At 47.5% G+C, this 15,500-nt stretch overlaps 1 protein-coding gene and 1 long non-coding RNA gene across 7 annotated transcripts in view; one reads left to right on the top strand and one right to left on the bottom strand.

Annotated features, from left to right (window-relative positions):
• DLG5 (discs large MAGUK scaffold protein 5) overlaps positions 1-12,846 on the top strand; it is a 128,424-nt gene extending 115,578 nt beyond the window's left edge. For 5 of the 6 annotated variants that reach the window (XR_006587027.1, XR_006587028.1, XR_006587029.1 and 2 more), the window contains 3 exons: positions 6,971-7,113; positions 7,329-7,456; positions 8,656-8,677. Coding sequence is in view for 1 of the 6 variants with exons in the window: in XM_045040199.1 (XP_044896134.1) it covers positions 6,971-7,113; positions 7,331-7,456; positions 8,656-8,765; positions 9,457-9,566; positions 11,028-11,131 (593 nt within the window). In the remaining 5 variants the exon portion in view is untranslated. Of the gene's footprint in view, positions 1-6,970; positions 7,114-7,328; positions 7,457-8,655; positions 8,766-9,456; positions 9,567-11,027 lie in introns of those variants that run through there. The other variant, XM_045040199.1, reaches the window with a different exon arrangement.
• Positions 3,313-11,129, bottom strand: LOC123380811. The gene is made up of 2 exons (XR_006587031.1): positions 10,991-11,129; positions 3,313-10,523 (listed from the first exon to the last, which is right to left on the bottom strand). It is a non-coding gene; the product is annotated as an uncharacterized LOC123380811 (long non-coding RNA).
• Positions 12,847-15,500: the final 2,654 nt, after the last annotated feature.

Here is a 15,500-nt window from a genome sequence, read left to right as displayed (position 1 = left end):
GGTCCGGTGTTTCTCGTAAGCTCCTTCTGTGCTGTTCTTCTCTCTCCTGTACGTCAGTTGTTTGGCGATGTCCCTTATGTTTTATATGCCTTTCCGTCTCTTTTTTTGCCTCCGTGCTTCAGCCCGGAGAGCCTGGATGTTTTCAGCAGACCTTTTTCTTGCTCAGTAATCCACATAACTTTAAATTTACCATCTTAACAGTTGTAAGTATGGTACAGTTGAGTAGTGTTAAGTGTATTTGCACCGTTGTGCCCAAGACCTCTAGAACTTTTTATCGGGCCGTACTGAAACTGTACCCACCAAACACTAATTTTCCCTCCCCCCCAATTCCCCACCTTGACACCCACGTCACCTTCTACTTCTGTTTCTATGATTTTGACTACTTGAGACATTTCATATGAGTGGAATCATACAGCATTTGGCTTTTTATGATGGGCTTAATTGCTTAGCAAATATCCTGCAGTCTCATCCATGTTGTAGTATGACAGGATTTCTATGGATTTCTTTTTGTTTGTTTGTTTGTTTGTTTGTTTAAGGCTACATAGTATTCCATTGTGTATACCTACCCCATTTTCTTTATTCATCTTGCAGTGAATTTGGGTTCCTTCTGCCTCTTGGCTATTATGAAGAAGGCTGGGTGAACATGGGTGTGCTAATATCTCCGCTTTGAATTCTTTTGGCTATATTACTGGAAGTGGGATTGCTTTATCGTATGGTTTCTATTTTTTTTTTTAATGTTTATTTATTTTTGAGACAGAGACAGAGCATGAACGGGGGAGGGTCAGAGAGAGAGGGAGACAGAGAATCCGAAGCAGGCTCCAGGCTCCGAGCTGTCAGCACAGAGCCCGACACGGGGCTCGAACCCACGGACCGTGAGATCATGACCTGAGTCAAAGTCGGATGCCAAACTGACTGAGCCACCCAGGCGCCCCTCTATTTTTAATTTTCTTGAAGGACCTCCATACTGTTTTCCATAATGGCTGCACTATTTTACATTTCCACCAACAGTGCACAAAGGTTCTGATTTATCTGCATTCTTGCCAACTTGTTATTTTCTGTTCTTTTCATGTGGCCATCCTAACGGGTGTAAAGGTCGTATCTGAGGGTAGTTTTTGATTTGCATTTCTCTTATAATTAGTGATGTAGAGCATTTTTTTAAAAAAATAAACTTGTTGGCCATTTGTATATCTTCTTTGAAGAATTGTCCGTTCTAATCCTTAGCCTGTTTTTAAAAATTATATGTCTTTTTGTTGTGGGTTGTAGAAATTCTTTATAAAAATAGAACTACCCTAAAAAAAAAAAATAAAATAAAATAAAAAATAGAACTACCCTGTGATCCATCAGTTGCACCACTGGGTATTTACTGAAAGGATACAAAAATACTAATTAAGAGGGATACATGCACCTTGATGTTTATAGCAGCATTATCAACAATAGCCAAATTATAGAAACAGCCCAAGTGTTCATCAACTGATGAAGGGATAAAGAAGATGTGGTATATATGTACAATGGAATATTACTCAGCCATCAAAAAGAATGAACTCTTGCTGTTTGCAACAACATGGATGGAGCTAGAGAGTATAATGCTAAGCCAAATAAATCAGTCAGAGAAAGCTAAGTGTGCCATATTATTTCACTATGTGGAATTTAAGAAACAAAATAATTGATCATAGGGAAAAAAGAGAGGCAAACCAAAAAACAGTCTCTTAACTATACAGAACAGACTGAGGGTTACCAGAGTGGAGATGGGTGTGGCATGGGTGAAATAGGTGATGGGTATTAAGGAGGGCACCTATTGTGGTGAACATCAGGTGTTCTATGTAAGTGTTGAATCACTAAATTCGATTCCTGAAACTAATATCACATTGTATGTTAACTAACTGGAATTTTTTAAATATTTATTTATTTTTGAGAGAGAGAGAAGGAGCAGGGGGCTGAGAGAGAGGGTGACACAGAATCCGAAGCAGGCTCCAGGCTCTGAGCTGTCAGCACAGAGACTGATGCAGGACTCAGACTCAAAAACCATGAGATCATGACCTGAGCCAAAGTCAGATGCTCAACCAACTGAGCCAACCAGGTGCCCCAACTAACTGAAATTTAAATAAACCCTCGAAAAATCAATTCCGGATGTTAGCATCAGATGTATGTTTTGCAGATATTATCTCCCATTTCAGAGGTTGCCTTTCACTCTATTTGCTTTGATGCTCAGAAGTTTTAAAATCTGATGTAGTCCCATTTGTCTGTTTTGCTTTCATTGCCTGTGCTTTTTGTTCTGTTCAAGAAATCATTGCCCAGGGCGCCTGGGTGGCTCAGTTGGTTAAACATCTGACTCTTTTTTTTTTTTTAAATATAATTTATTGTCAGATTGGTTTCCATACAACACCCAGTGCTCATCCCAACAGGTGCCCTCCTCAATGCCCATCACCCACTTTCCCCTCTCCCCCACCCCCCATCAACCTTCAGTTTGTTCTCAGTATTTAAATCTCTTATGGTTTGCCTCCCTCCCTCTCTGCAACTCTTTTTTCTTCCCTTCCCCTCCCCCATGGTTCTCTGTTAAGTTTCTCAGGATCCGCATATGAGTGAAAACATATGGTAACTATTTTTCTCTGCATGACTTATTTCACTTAGCATAATACCTTCCAGTTCCATCCACGTAGCTAAAAATGGCCAGATTTCATTCTTTCTCATTACCAAGTAGTATTCCATACACATCTGACTCTTGATTTCAGCTCAGGTTGTGATCTCACGGTTGTGAGATTGAGCCCTGCTTTGGGCTTTGTGTTGAGTGTGGAGCCTGCTTAAGATTCTCTCTCTCTAGCGCGCTCTCTCTCTCTCTCTCTCTCTCTCTCTCTCTCTGCCACCCTGCCCCCCACTCTCGCCTGTGCTCTCTCTCTCAAATAATAATAAAAACAAATCATTGCCCACACCAATGTCATGAAGGTTGTTCTCTGTTTTCTTCCCAGAGTTTTATGATCTTAGGTCTTCTGTTTGGATCTTTATTTCATTTTGAGTTAATTTTTGTATATGGTGTAAGATAAAGGTCCAACCTCATTCTTTTGCATGTGGGTATCAGTTTTCCCAGCACCATTTGTTGAAGTCCTTTCCTGACTGTGTAATCTTGGCACTCTTTTCAAAAATCATGTAGCCATTATACAGGGTTTATTTTTGGGCTCTCTCTGTCTTCCACTGGTCAGTATATATGTCTTTATGCCAGGACCACACTGTCTGATAACTCTTGTTTCCTAGTATGTTTTGAAATCAGGAAGTGTGAGGCCTCCAACTTTGTTCTTTTTGGATTCTTTTGGCTATTCAGGGTCCCTTGAGATTCCATATGAATTTCAGGGTTTTTTTTTTCTTTCTGCAAAAAGTGCCATTGGGATTTTCAGAAGGATTGCATTGAATCTGTAGATTGATTTAGGTAGTATGGGCATTTTAACAATACTGAGTCTTCCAGTCCAGAGCATAGGATGTCTTTCCATGTATTTGTATCTTCTTTGATTTCTTTTTGCAATATTGTATAGTTTGTAGTTTACAAGTCTTTCACCTCCTTGGTTAGGTTGGTTCCCAAGTATTTTTTCCTTTGTGATGCTTTAGTAAACGGGTTTGTTTTCTTAATTTCTTTTTCAGAATGGTCATTGTTAGCATATAGAAATGCAACTGATTTTTGTATGTTGATTTTGTATTCTGAAACTGCTGAAATCATTAGTTGTAACAGGTTTTGTGTGTGTGTGTGTGTGTGTGTGTGTGTGTGTGTGTATTCTCTAGAACTTGTTGCATAATTTTGTGTCATCTGTGAACAGATAATTTTAGTACTTGTTTTCTAACGTGGATGCTGTCTTTCTTTCCTGGTTTAATTGCCCTGGCTGGGATTCCCAGTAAACCTGTTGGATAGTAGTGGCAAATGGGGGCATCTTTGCCTTTGTTTCTGCTCTTGGAGGGAGAGTTTTCCATCTTTTACCATTGAATATGGTGTCAGCTATGGACTTTTCATATGGCTTTTGTTATGTTGAAGTAGTTTCTGTCTGTTCTAGTTTGTTAAGTGTTTTTATCATGAGAGGGTATTGAGTTTTGTCGAAAGCTTTTTCTGTGTCAATTGAGGTGATGTGGTTTTTGTCCTTCATTTTGTTAATACGGTGTATGACATTGATGGATTTTTGTATGTTGAGCCGTCCTTGCATTCCAGGGATAAATCCCAGTTGGTCGTGACAGCTCTGTTCAGATTTTTAAAAATTACTTCATGACACAGTCATAATACATTCTATGTTTCTGGGAATTTATCATTTCTTCCAGGCTGTCCAGTTTGTTTACATATAATTATTCGTAGTAGTTTCCTATAATCCTTTTTATTTCTGTGAAATCAGTTATGTCCCTTTCTTCACTTACTACAGTTACGTTAGGCTTCCCCCTTTTGTTTTTCATTATTCTAGCTAAGAGTTTGTCAATTTTGTTGACCTTACTAAAAAGCCAAGTCTTGGTTTCATTGATTTTTTTTCTGGTTTTCTGTTCTCTGATTTATCTCTGCTCTCTATTTTTCCCTTCCTTCTGCTAAATTTGGGTTAGTTCTTTCTTTTCTCCCCCTGATTCCTCAAAGCGTGAAGCTGGATTGTTGATTTCTTCTTTTTCAATGTCAGCATTTACTACCACAGATTTCCCTCTTAGGACTGCTTTTCTGCATCCTGCAAGCGTCGGTATGCTGTGTTGTTTTCATTTGTCTCCAAAGTTTTCTAAATTCCTCTCTGATTTGTTTCTTTGACCCTTGGGTTAAGAATGACTTGTTGCATTTCCAAGTATGGGTCTATTTTCCTTTTTTTTCTTTCTGCTGTTGATTTCTAGTTTCATTCCATTGTCAGAAAAGATATTTTATATAATTTCAGTCTTCTTAAATTAATTTTGTGGTCTATCCTGGAGAATGCTCCCTGTGCACTTGAGAAGAGTGTGTATTCTGCTGTTGCTGGTTGGAGTGTTCTGTGCCCGTCTGTTAGGACCACGTGGTATGTAGTGCTTTGTGGTTCAGCTGCTCTTTCCTTATTTTCTGTCTGGCTGTTTTGTCCATAACAAAAGTGGGGCTTTGAAGTCCCTATGAATATTGTGTTGCTGGTTCTTCCTTCCGTTCTGTCAATGTTTGTGTCATGTATTTGAGAGTTCTGATGTTAGGTGCATGTGTGTTTATAATTGTTGTATCTTTCTGGAGAATTCACCCTTTTGTCATTATATGATGTCCTACCTTGTCTCTTGTGACATCGTCTGCCTGAGAGTCTGTGGAGGCTGCTGGAACATGACTACCTTGCTCTCTTTACATTCTCAATTGCACGAAATAGCTTTTCTCTGTTCTTTCACTATTAGCCGGTGGGTATTCTTAGAACTAAAGTGAGTCTCCCAAACTGCATGTAGCTGGATCTTATTTATTTATCCATTCAGCCCATCCATTCACATGTAATTACTGATATGGGAGGACTTATTTCCACTTGAATTGTTTTCTGTGTGTCTTATACCATTTTTGTCCATCTCTTCCTTGCTGCCCGCTGTTGTATGCTTTGTGGGTTTTGGATTTTTTTGTTTGCTTTTGGTAGTGACAGGTTTTGATTCCCTTCCCATTTCCCTTCATGTATATTTTAAAGAGATTTTCTTTTTGGTTACCGTTGAAATTACATAAAACCCCTTAAAGTCTTAAAGTTATAACAATCCATTTTAAACTGATAGTAACTTAATTTCAGTCTCCTGCAAAAATTCCATGTTACACCTCTGTGGCCCCAACCCCATTTATGTTGTTGATGACACCTATTACCTCTTTTTCTATCAGTGTATAGATTAGCATAGATTTATAATTATTTTTATGCTTTCGTTTTTAAATATCTACACCAGATTTAGAGTGATTTACATGCCTACATTATGTTACTTCCAGATTCTCTATATGTATCTTTTCTCTTCCCAGGGAGTTTTATATTTTCTGTGGTTGGATTTAATGACTTGTGAGATGTTCTATAGCTCTCTGAATCTGTAATTGTGAGGACTTCCAACAAAGCAGATTATTCAGGGAGGAACAGGAATCTTCTAAATTGGTATCCCACTGTGTGGAATGTTCATAGTCATTAGGGTAGAATATGATTCTTGCTCAAATAAGTTGAAGGCATAGTGAGTTGATGTCCATACACAGGGAAATGGAGGTGTAGACGCAGTGTATCCATGCATGGGAAGTTCAGAAGGAATGTGGGAGGGCAGTATGAATTTAACAGGGATGCCTTCCAGAAACATAACACTGACTGGAAGAGGGAGGTGCAGAATGTTTATAGCGTTGTGTCATTTTTGTTGGGCACATGCACACACGCAGCATATTTACTAGTCTTTTTTGAGTATGTAAAAATCAACATGTGACAACAACAAACATCTGGAAGGATGTACTTCCAGCTCATAATAGTGGTTATGAGGAGGCTGGCGGGGACCAGGACTGGAGAATGGGTGTCAGAGCTGTTTCGCCCTACCTGTAATGCTCTGATTTTTGAAAGGGAAGATGTGTTCATCTTTTCGTGGAGGAGTTCCTTTGCCCCAGGACTCCTCAGAGGCTTTAGTCAGAAATGCATAGGAGTTCCCAGATGGTCATTGTGGCCACCAAACCCTCCCCTGCTGACCGGAACAGGTCAGCTGGTCACCAGGTTGAGAAATGCTCTATAGGAAGCCATGTAGATATACATGGATAATCTTCATGTATGGAGGTGTGGAGGTGTGGGTGAGGGAGGGGACAGACTTCCCCTCAATTCTGCCCGTGAGCTTGGTGTGCCCAGGACAAGGGGACTCTCCAGTACTGAACAGGCGAACCGTGCTGAGCTGCTCACTCCACCTGGCTCTGGATGTGTGGACTGAAGCGGGCAAAGCTGCCTGGGCTGAGAAAGGTCAGGGCAGCAGTGGGTCCCCGGCCCCTCTCCCTCCCTCTGCTCCAGGCACGTGCCTGTGACACTGCCCCTGTCTCCCACAGATTCGGTGAGCCTTGCCTATCAGCGGGTCCAGAAAGTAGACTGCACCTCCCTGAGGCCCGTCCTCATTCTGGGGCCCTTACTGGACGTGGTGAAGGAGATGCTGGTGAACGAGGCGCCCGGCAAGTTCTGCAGATGCCCCTTGGTAAGGGGCACCCTCTGTGCCTACTGGGCTATGTCCACCTGTCCCCTGGGGCTGCGTTCCACGGTGTTTCTGAGTCCTCCTGACTTGGGTCACATTGCTGTGTGCCTTCCGGATCTTTCTCTGGAAGTAAGGATGGCAGAACTGCTCTTCTGCAATGTGCTGGGACAGCTCACCATGCCAGGGGGCATCCTCATTCCCGTGTCTGTGCTTTGTAGAGGTGATGAAGGCCTCCCAGCAGGCCATCGAGCGGGGCGTCAAAGACTGCCTGTTCGTCGACTATAAGCGGAGGAGTGGCCATTTTGATGTGACCACGGTGGCTTCCATAAAGGAGATCACAGAAAAGGTACCTGTTGCCTCAGACCAAGGGTTAGGGTTTGAGCATTTGGGCTTGGATGCCTGGCCCTTTTGGATCTCTGCCTTGCGTGTTTCTTGGGCCTTCGGTGAACTTGCCTGTGTCCCTTTAGTCCAAGTTGCTCTCCTCGAGGGTTGCCCCCACTGCTTTTGTGTGCTTCCACGGTCACCAACAGGATGCTAGTCCCTGCGCACATGTCACCTCTGTCCCTCTGAGGGGATCTGATGGGAGCTTTGAACTCTAGGAAAGCCCCACACGGGGGATTCTACAGCAGGGTCCTGCATCTGCTCTGCTTATGTGCAGACGTGTTTATGTGTGCCTTGTTCTGGGGACAGGGTGCCCAGCCTCCATCAGGGTCGCTGCCCCTGAAAGGATTAAGAGCCATTTCTGTGTGTCTTTAAGGCTCTTGAAGGTACTGGGGTCCATTTGCCAGGCAGCATGAGGAAAAGTGGGGAAATCTGGAAGGGATATTGGAAAAGCAGCTGTTGAAGGTGTGGCTACTCCTTGGTGTCCTCCTCACTGAGTGAAGGAGGTGGATGTGCTCCAGTTAGGGGTGCTCCAGGAAGGTGGAAAGCTGGCTGACGTTGGGCTCCCTCTCTGCAGCTTGTGGGCATCGGGGAGAGCCACGTGCAGAGGGCCCGTGGTCTTTCCTTGGCTCACACTCTACCCGCAGTCTCAGGGAACCCCGGAGCACGTTTCAGTCACAGCCACTCAAAGACACGCACTCCCCTTCCCCGGGGCAGGCTCTGCTGAATCTCCATGTCTTCTTTTGCTCAGTCTGGCAGAAGTGAGGCTTCTGAGGCCCGGCTGGGGGTGGGCTTTAAGAAAGTTATCTGGGCAGAGGAAGGACAGAAGGTTTGGAAGTGGGCCGTCCAGACCCCACTCCACCCTGGCTCCGAGCCTTGACCACCATCAGAGTTGACAGCTTGTGGGGGAGAGATTTTCTGGGGTAAAGCTCCCCACGGTTTTTCCTACGTGGTCTTCGTGGAAGACTGGTCATGCTGCCTGGTTCACGGGTAAGACCTTCGTGTTTGTGTATGGAGTGAGGGAGAGCGGTGTGGGAGAGGTGGGACCCAGCAGTGGCAGAGAAAGGCAGGAGGTGTCCTCAGAAGGGTGTCAGTGTTTCTGAGGCCCAGCCCACCGCCCCCTGCCTGTCCCGGGGCACTTACTCTTCCCCCTCCCCCCCTCAGAACCGGCACTGTCTCCTGGACATCTCCCCCCATGCCATCGAGCGGCTGCACCACATGCACATCTACCCCATTGTCATCTTCATCCACTACAAGAGCGCCAAACACATCAAGTAGGTGCCCGGCTCAGCGGGGGCTCGGCAGGGGCCTTGCTGGGGATGGGGCTGCTGGCTCAAACGCTAGGCAGTGGGGGCGGACGTGGGAGAATGAGACGGGCAGCGTGTGTGGGACCCTCCCCGTCTCAACGCTCAGTCAGGCAGGACTAACCAAGCACAGCCCTCCTCCCACTGCACCTTTGCCCTCTCTGGTTGCTGCCACTGTTCCCGGAGTATATGCGGCTTTGTCTGCTCTGCTTCCTGGGCATCCCACCCCTCTTTGCCCTTTCGTCTCTCAGCTTGGTGCTCACGAGGACACGGTGACTAGCTGACCTGGGCTGGATCCAGGTCTGCTAGGAGCTGGCTTGGGTCATGGATGAGCCTTTGTTTTCACTGAGCTTTAGTTTTCACACTGGTTGGGCTGACAGCTCGTCAAGCCCTCCCCTCCATTTTGCCTTTCTGTGCTTCTAAGCTTCCGGTTCCTGCACCTGGGGACCAGCTGGGGGGCAGGGGGGTCTGTTCTCTGTGTGCCTGCAGTGGGGCACCCACCTGCCCGCTACTGCCCAGAGCACTCCATGGGGCCTACAGGCTGTCGCTGTGCTTTACCAGAGGAGCGCATGGGGCCCTGTTGACAGAGGCCCTGTTACTCGGGAAGGCGGAGGGCCCGGGGAGGCAGGAGACTCAGCCTGCTTCTCTGGATGTCTGATAGGGAGCAGAGAGACCCCATCTACCTGAAGGACAAGGTGACTCAGAGGCATTCCAAAGAGCAGTTCGAGACGGCTCAGAAGATCGAACAGGAGTACAGTAGATACTTCACAGGTAGGTGTGGTCTGGCCTTGTGCACCCGGACTTTTACCCAGGCAGCAACAAGTTCATCTCACAGCACAGGTGCCGAGTGTAGAGCTCCAGCATTCTAGTTGGTGGCTGCGGCCATCTGCCCTTCACACCCTTCAGGGCACTGCACTCTTACCGGCTTTGATCTTCGAAGCACCATAAACCGAAAGAAGCACTTCACTTTGTGGCTTTCAACCTCTGATGAAACCAGTCGTTTGTGGTGGGGTTAATGAACACTGGGCTCGCAGAGGCAAGGACCGTGATTCTAATTCACTTGTAGGGACTGTTGTGATCTGGTTTCGTGTTTCTTGTGCAAAACAGTGGGTCTCAAAAACCAGACTCGGAGCTTCTATGTATGTGTATGGGAGTTTCAATCTCCAATCTGTCACAGACCAGTATTTAGTCAAATAGGTTAGTAATTACTAGAGAAATGAAAATTTAAAACTCCAAAACTTACAAAATATAACCTTTGACTTTCTTCTCTTAGTTTCAACAGACATAAAATTACTCTTGTCACAGTTCGACAGCAGTTTCTAAATGCTCCCTGTCTATTTCTGTCCATACCTGTGGGAAGTGGCCGGGGACCGTTTTGTCTACCGGTGCTGTTCCATGGAGCACACTGAGAGCTCTGGGCTAGTGTCTACGGGACCTCTGGTGTTGAAAGCCTGCAGGGCAGGGCTGGCCATAGCTGGGGACGTATCATCATCTTGCCTGGGAGTCTTCACTGGCCTATGGGGATGCCCCGGCTCCTTAAACTTATTCTTGTTTCTGGAGAATCCTGCTGCTGATTGAACCATCGCAACAGAGCCCCAAACTGCTTTCCCATGTGCCAGGCTCCACATTGCAAGACTAGGCAAGCCCCACCCAGGGCATGCGGTGAGAGTGTGCAGTTGGCGTGAGTGGGCAGATCCTGGTCATCCCTGTTACAGGGGCCCACGAAGCCTGGCAAAAGAAAAAAATTTTTTTAAAGTTTATTTATTTTGAGAGAGAGCGTGAGTGGGGGAGGGGCAGAGAGAGAGGGAGAGAGAGAGTATCCCAAGCAGGCTCTGCACTGTCAGCGCAGAGCCCAACGCGGGGCTCGAACCCACGAAACCGTGAGATCCTGACCTGAGCCAAAACCGAGAGTTGGACGCTTAACCAGCTGAGCCACCCAGGCGCCCCTGAGCCTGGCAAAATTTGACACCAACCTTCATCTGAGCCCGCATTTTCAGCATCCTACTACTCAACAGCTGAGCAGAGGGACAGATAAAAATACCAAAGTTATTTGCACTCAGCTCTTTTCTTTCTCTTCCCCAATTTCTTGCTGATGGAAGAGAGCGAGGAAAGAAAACCAAGCAGCTCCAAACAGGCAGAAAACCAGAAAGAGTAAAAGATGTATTTATTTGCCACAAGCCTGGGGTCTCACTCACTCTGAACTCAATGATGTGTTTGGGGGCTCTCTTGCAGGGGTCATCCAGGGAGGAGCCCTGTCGAGCATTTGCACTCAGATCTTGGCAATGGTCAATCAAGAACAAAACAAAGTCCTGTGGATTCCAGCCTGCCCGCTGTAGAAGAATGCCACGCTGGAAGTCGCTGCGGCTTGTCTGCCGGCATAAACGTCTGGCCCAGCTCCTTCTCAGTGACTGAAAGTACAAGTCTATCTGTATATAAACATGGAGGGGAAGGACCTGTGCACATGGACTCCGGAAGCATCTCCTCTGTAGACCCAGGGCCACAAGTGAACAGGATCCAGGCCCAGGCCATTGGACTGCCTTCCTCTCACACATGTGCTTTAAGACAAAATAAAAAAACACAAAAGACTTTTCGATAGAGGGGTTCAACACCACCCTTTCTTTAGCCAGCCGATCAGAGATGCTGCAAAGACAACCTTTCAGATCACACGTTTACAAGCCTTTTCTAAGTATTGGTTGCTTATGTTTACTTGAACGGCTCCATGTTGTCGGTGCCCAGCCCTGTCCCTCTGTCAGCCACCCCCCGTGTTGCTTTGGTGTTGGGTTTTGTTCCTGCTTTTAGCAAAATGACTCTGGAACCTCGCTGGGGCCCACTTTGCTCTGGGAGGTTCCTGTCGGGGGGACCAGAGCTTCAAGAAACTTCCCACTCCACCGTGGCACCTCTCCTGGAAGGGACACGGTGACTGCACAGGCTTAGCCGCTCTTGTGGCAGGACCAGTGCCTTTGTAGGGCCGAGTCACCAGCAGCCGTGTTCTCCCTTCCTGCGCCAGGAAGACCACGTAGGCTTCCTGCACCCTCATTGCTCGGGCTTTCTGTCCTACCTTCCGTGTTCTCTCATTTCTTCTCCATCTGTGATTGTTGCGTCCGCATTCTACCTGGGGTCACCACCACACCGTAGTTCTGGGCAGGGTGTTAGTTAACCGAGGGCTGGCGCGTGCTACTGGGACCTCTTCAGCTTCTGTAAATAATGACCGCTTTATCAGTGCAATTTTTGCAGGGTAACTCTTAAACGCTGGGGGCTGGGGCAGGTACATCAGCTGTCTCTGATGTGAAGACACTCGTGTTTCAGACTTTGAACCCAGAGCGCTTAGGGGAAGCTTAATGCCGAGTGTCCTCACTGTCAGACATCTAGAGAGTGGCTGAGGACCTTCTTAGTCCCGGTGACCGTGCTCCCAGCATAAACACGACCCCACAAGAACGTCTTTGTTGGGGATTTTGTTTTGGCTGGGTTTTCTTTTCTTTTCTTTTTTCTTTTTTTTTCTTTTTTTTTTTTTTTTTTTGCACTTCTGATGCTGGATATCTCCGGCTGAAGATTTGATGTGGTTCCTCCTTAAACTGTGCGTCCTGTTAATAATAGGTACTGTACTGGGCTCCGTGGAAGTGTCACTGGGGTAGGACCTATATTTTAATACTATTCCTAACATTTCATTTTACTAGCAAGAAATCTTTGATTTCATTTTATTCTTTGTAATTCTAGACACTAGATTGTAGATTAGCCAAACTGACATTTTTTTAAAAAAAGGGATATATTTTCTTGCACAGTTGTTCAAAAAGAGACATGTGTCAGTCCTCAGTGCTGCCCTTTGTTTCACAGGTACGCGTCGTCTTCTAGCTCAGACAACCAAGACAGACGGTGGGCTGTCTGCGGTCCCACCTGGTGCCCTCTGGCTGTCTCTCTGGGTTGCGGCCCGAGTGGGACTGTGATGGTAGTGTGCACAGGTACTGTTCTGACAGACTGGGATTTTCTGTACTAAAACCTTACTTTGTATCAAAAGTTACACAGACTTTAGTACAATAAATAAAGGTCAATTTCCATAAGTTGTTGAAATGAAGATACCTGTTTTTTAAATTGGTTTTCCGTCTGTTCCCCGTCCTTCGGCTCTCTGCATGTAGCCGGAATTGTCTGGTGTGCGAGGTTCTCTCCAGCGCCTGTGATACTCAGGAGCCCCTTTGACCTGCTGCCTGCACCCTCAGCTGCTTACATTCAGAGCTGTGAAGAGCAAAGGAGATTTGAAGGACACGGAGATCCCCTAATGTCCTCAGTAAGGGGAGGAGGCCCAGGTCAGGCCCGGGGCTAAAGAGGGCCACGCCTGGTGTGGGGGCTGCGCTGTGAGAGGACCCAGCATTGCAGTACCACGTAGGGCTCTCTGGAGTTCTGGGGTGGCAGGAAGCCCGGACTGGCCTCATTAGATGCGCCGAGGTCTGGGTCAGAGCAGAGTCCTTCTCCTCTGCTCTTTTTGCCCGGAGGCCTGCAGGGGCACCGCACCATGCCGCTGCGGTGACCTGGCCAGCGGGGGCCGATTTGGTGTTAGTATCTCCTTGGTCCTTTCTTGCTGGGTGAAGTTCCATCGTGGGCCTGCAGTCTTGGCCTCACCGGTGGCCACGAGAGTCACAGGGCTGTGTGGACTGTGGCAGCTGAGGTGTGGGGGTGGGGGGCTGGTGCGGCTGGCCGGGGCCCAGAGGGCCTCCTCTTTTTGTCCACGTGCACCCAGCCACTGGGCTGCCCGGAGCCAGGGTGAGAGCGGCAGCGGCTGCACAGATTTTGTCACCCACCTGGCAAATGGGGGCAACGGCCACTTGTTTTAGCAGTGGGTCTTTTAGACTTATCTGTATTTTCCAAATCTCCTATAGGAAACTTGGTTTTCTGTTACGATTACAAGGAAAAAAACTACTATGGCTTTTAACAGTGGAGGCCCGCTGAGTTGCTGAGATCCCAGAGTGCTTGCTTCTGGATGCTACAAAGTACCACTGAGGGAATTCGTGCTCGTCTCTAAGCCATGCCGAGACTGGGGCAGCGAGGAGGGCTGCAGAGGCAGATGGGGCTCTGCCCCAAGCAGGTGTCTGTCTTGTGCAGCCTCAGATCCTTCTGGAAAGGCAGAGCTGACTTTCGTCCAGCCGTGAGGCCTTGGATGCATCACACTCGTGGCCTCAGCACCTGGGCCTTTGAAGACAATGCAGGCTACATCATCTCTAAGACCCTTCCCGTGCTGACATCCGGGGTAGGTGTGGGAAATGGGGCTTCAGCAGAACCCCAGCTCCGGGTAGCCTTTTCGGAGGTCAGAGGAGCTGCTCGACATCTCGTGCTTACGAGTGGAAACTGACAGGGTCTGGGCTAGGAGCCAGGCTCCGCCCCAGAGTCTCGGACCTCTCCTTGGCTAGAACAAAGGGTTTGGTGCAAGGAAACCAACCTGCTCCCCGCCTTAGATGGACAGGGCAGAGGGCCACCTGGATCAGATACCAAGGATGGAGAGAAATACAAGGACGTGCAGGGCGGGCCTCAGAGCAAGCCTATGCCACCGGGGAGCGTGTGGCTGGCGTCAGAGGGCTGATCCTCTCACAGGGCCTGCGGTGGCACTGCCCCCTGCCACTGGTGTTCGAACTTGCAGGTTTCATTGACCTTGTTTCGTCTGTTTATATCCTCACCGGCTCGTACCTGCCCGAATTAGTCTCTGGCCCTTTGATGGCTCCCCTTGATGTTCTCTTTGCAATTATGCATCTATCTATCTATCTATCTATCTATCTATCTATCTATAAATATTTCAACTGTGAAGTGTATCCTACACATAGAATAGTGTGTACAATGTAATCGTACAGCCTAAACAACAATAAAATGGGCAGGGTGTTTCTCTTCAGGGAACACAACACTACCAATCCTTCAGAAGGCCTCTTAGGCCCAACATGGTCAAATTCTCTGCCTTTTCCACCAAAGGAAGCCGTGCCCTGACTTGTAGTTTAATAATTTCCTTGCTTTTCTGTTTTTATCCCCGACAGAGAGATCTTGAAAGAATATAGTGTTCAGTGTTGAAAACACCTGGCATCCAGTACCAACTTAGCTGTGTGGGGAGAGGACAATATTGCCGCCATTAGATGAAGTTGGCCAGGAAGAGTAATGCGATCTCTGGGTCAGAGTGACTCTCAGCCCCCCTGGGGATTTACCGGAGCCCCTTCTGGGGGAGTCAGCACACAAGGCCTAGAATGGGCCCAGGGGCGGGGGGGTCGGGGCCACCAGTCGGGGCACGTGGCAGCGGTGCACGGTACACGAGGTCCTCGCCGTCTGACGGAAATGTGATCGGAGGACTTGGGATGCTGCTGCTTGCGTGCTCACCACCGCCGTCTGGATTTTGCCAGCAACTCAAAGAGAGACACTTCTGTGGGATGGAATGCTGATATCTCAAGGTGATCTGCAGGGCAGGAAGTTTGTCAGCTCATGTCAAGACAAGCCTAGTGGAAATGAGAATGTGCACCAGGGTCACCGGATGCACTGCTCTTAGCAAAGCCACGTGGAGAGAGAGACACTGGTGCTAACAGCCCTTCCCGTTTCTGTCTTGAGTCCCTGCCCCAAACCCGACTCGTTGCCCTTGAAGAAGTCTGGTGCCAGCTCTCGTGCCAAAATCTCTCCTCTGCTTTCCTGGGGATTTTCATCATTTCTTTCTTGGGCTCTCCTCTCTCTTGACGGATCTCTTGTTTC

Source organism: Felis catus, chromosome D2, assembly GCF_018350175.1.
Source record: "Felis catus isolate Fca126 chromosome D2, F.catus_Fca126_mat1.0, whole genome shotgun sequence".
NCBI lineage: Eukaryota > Metazoa > Chordata > Mammalia > Carnivora > Felidae > Felis > Felis catus.
Note: the sequence above shows the minus strand (reverse complement) of the source record. Positions and strands in the feature narration are given on the sequence as shown.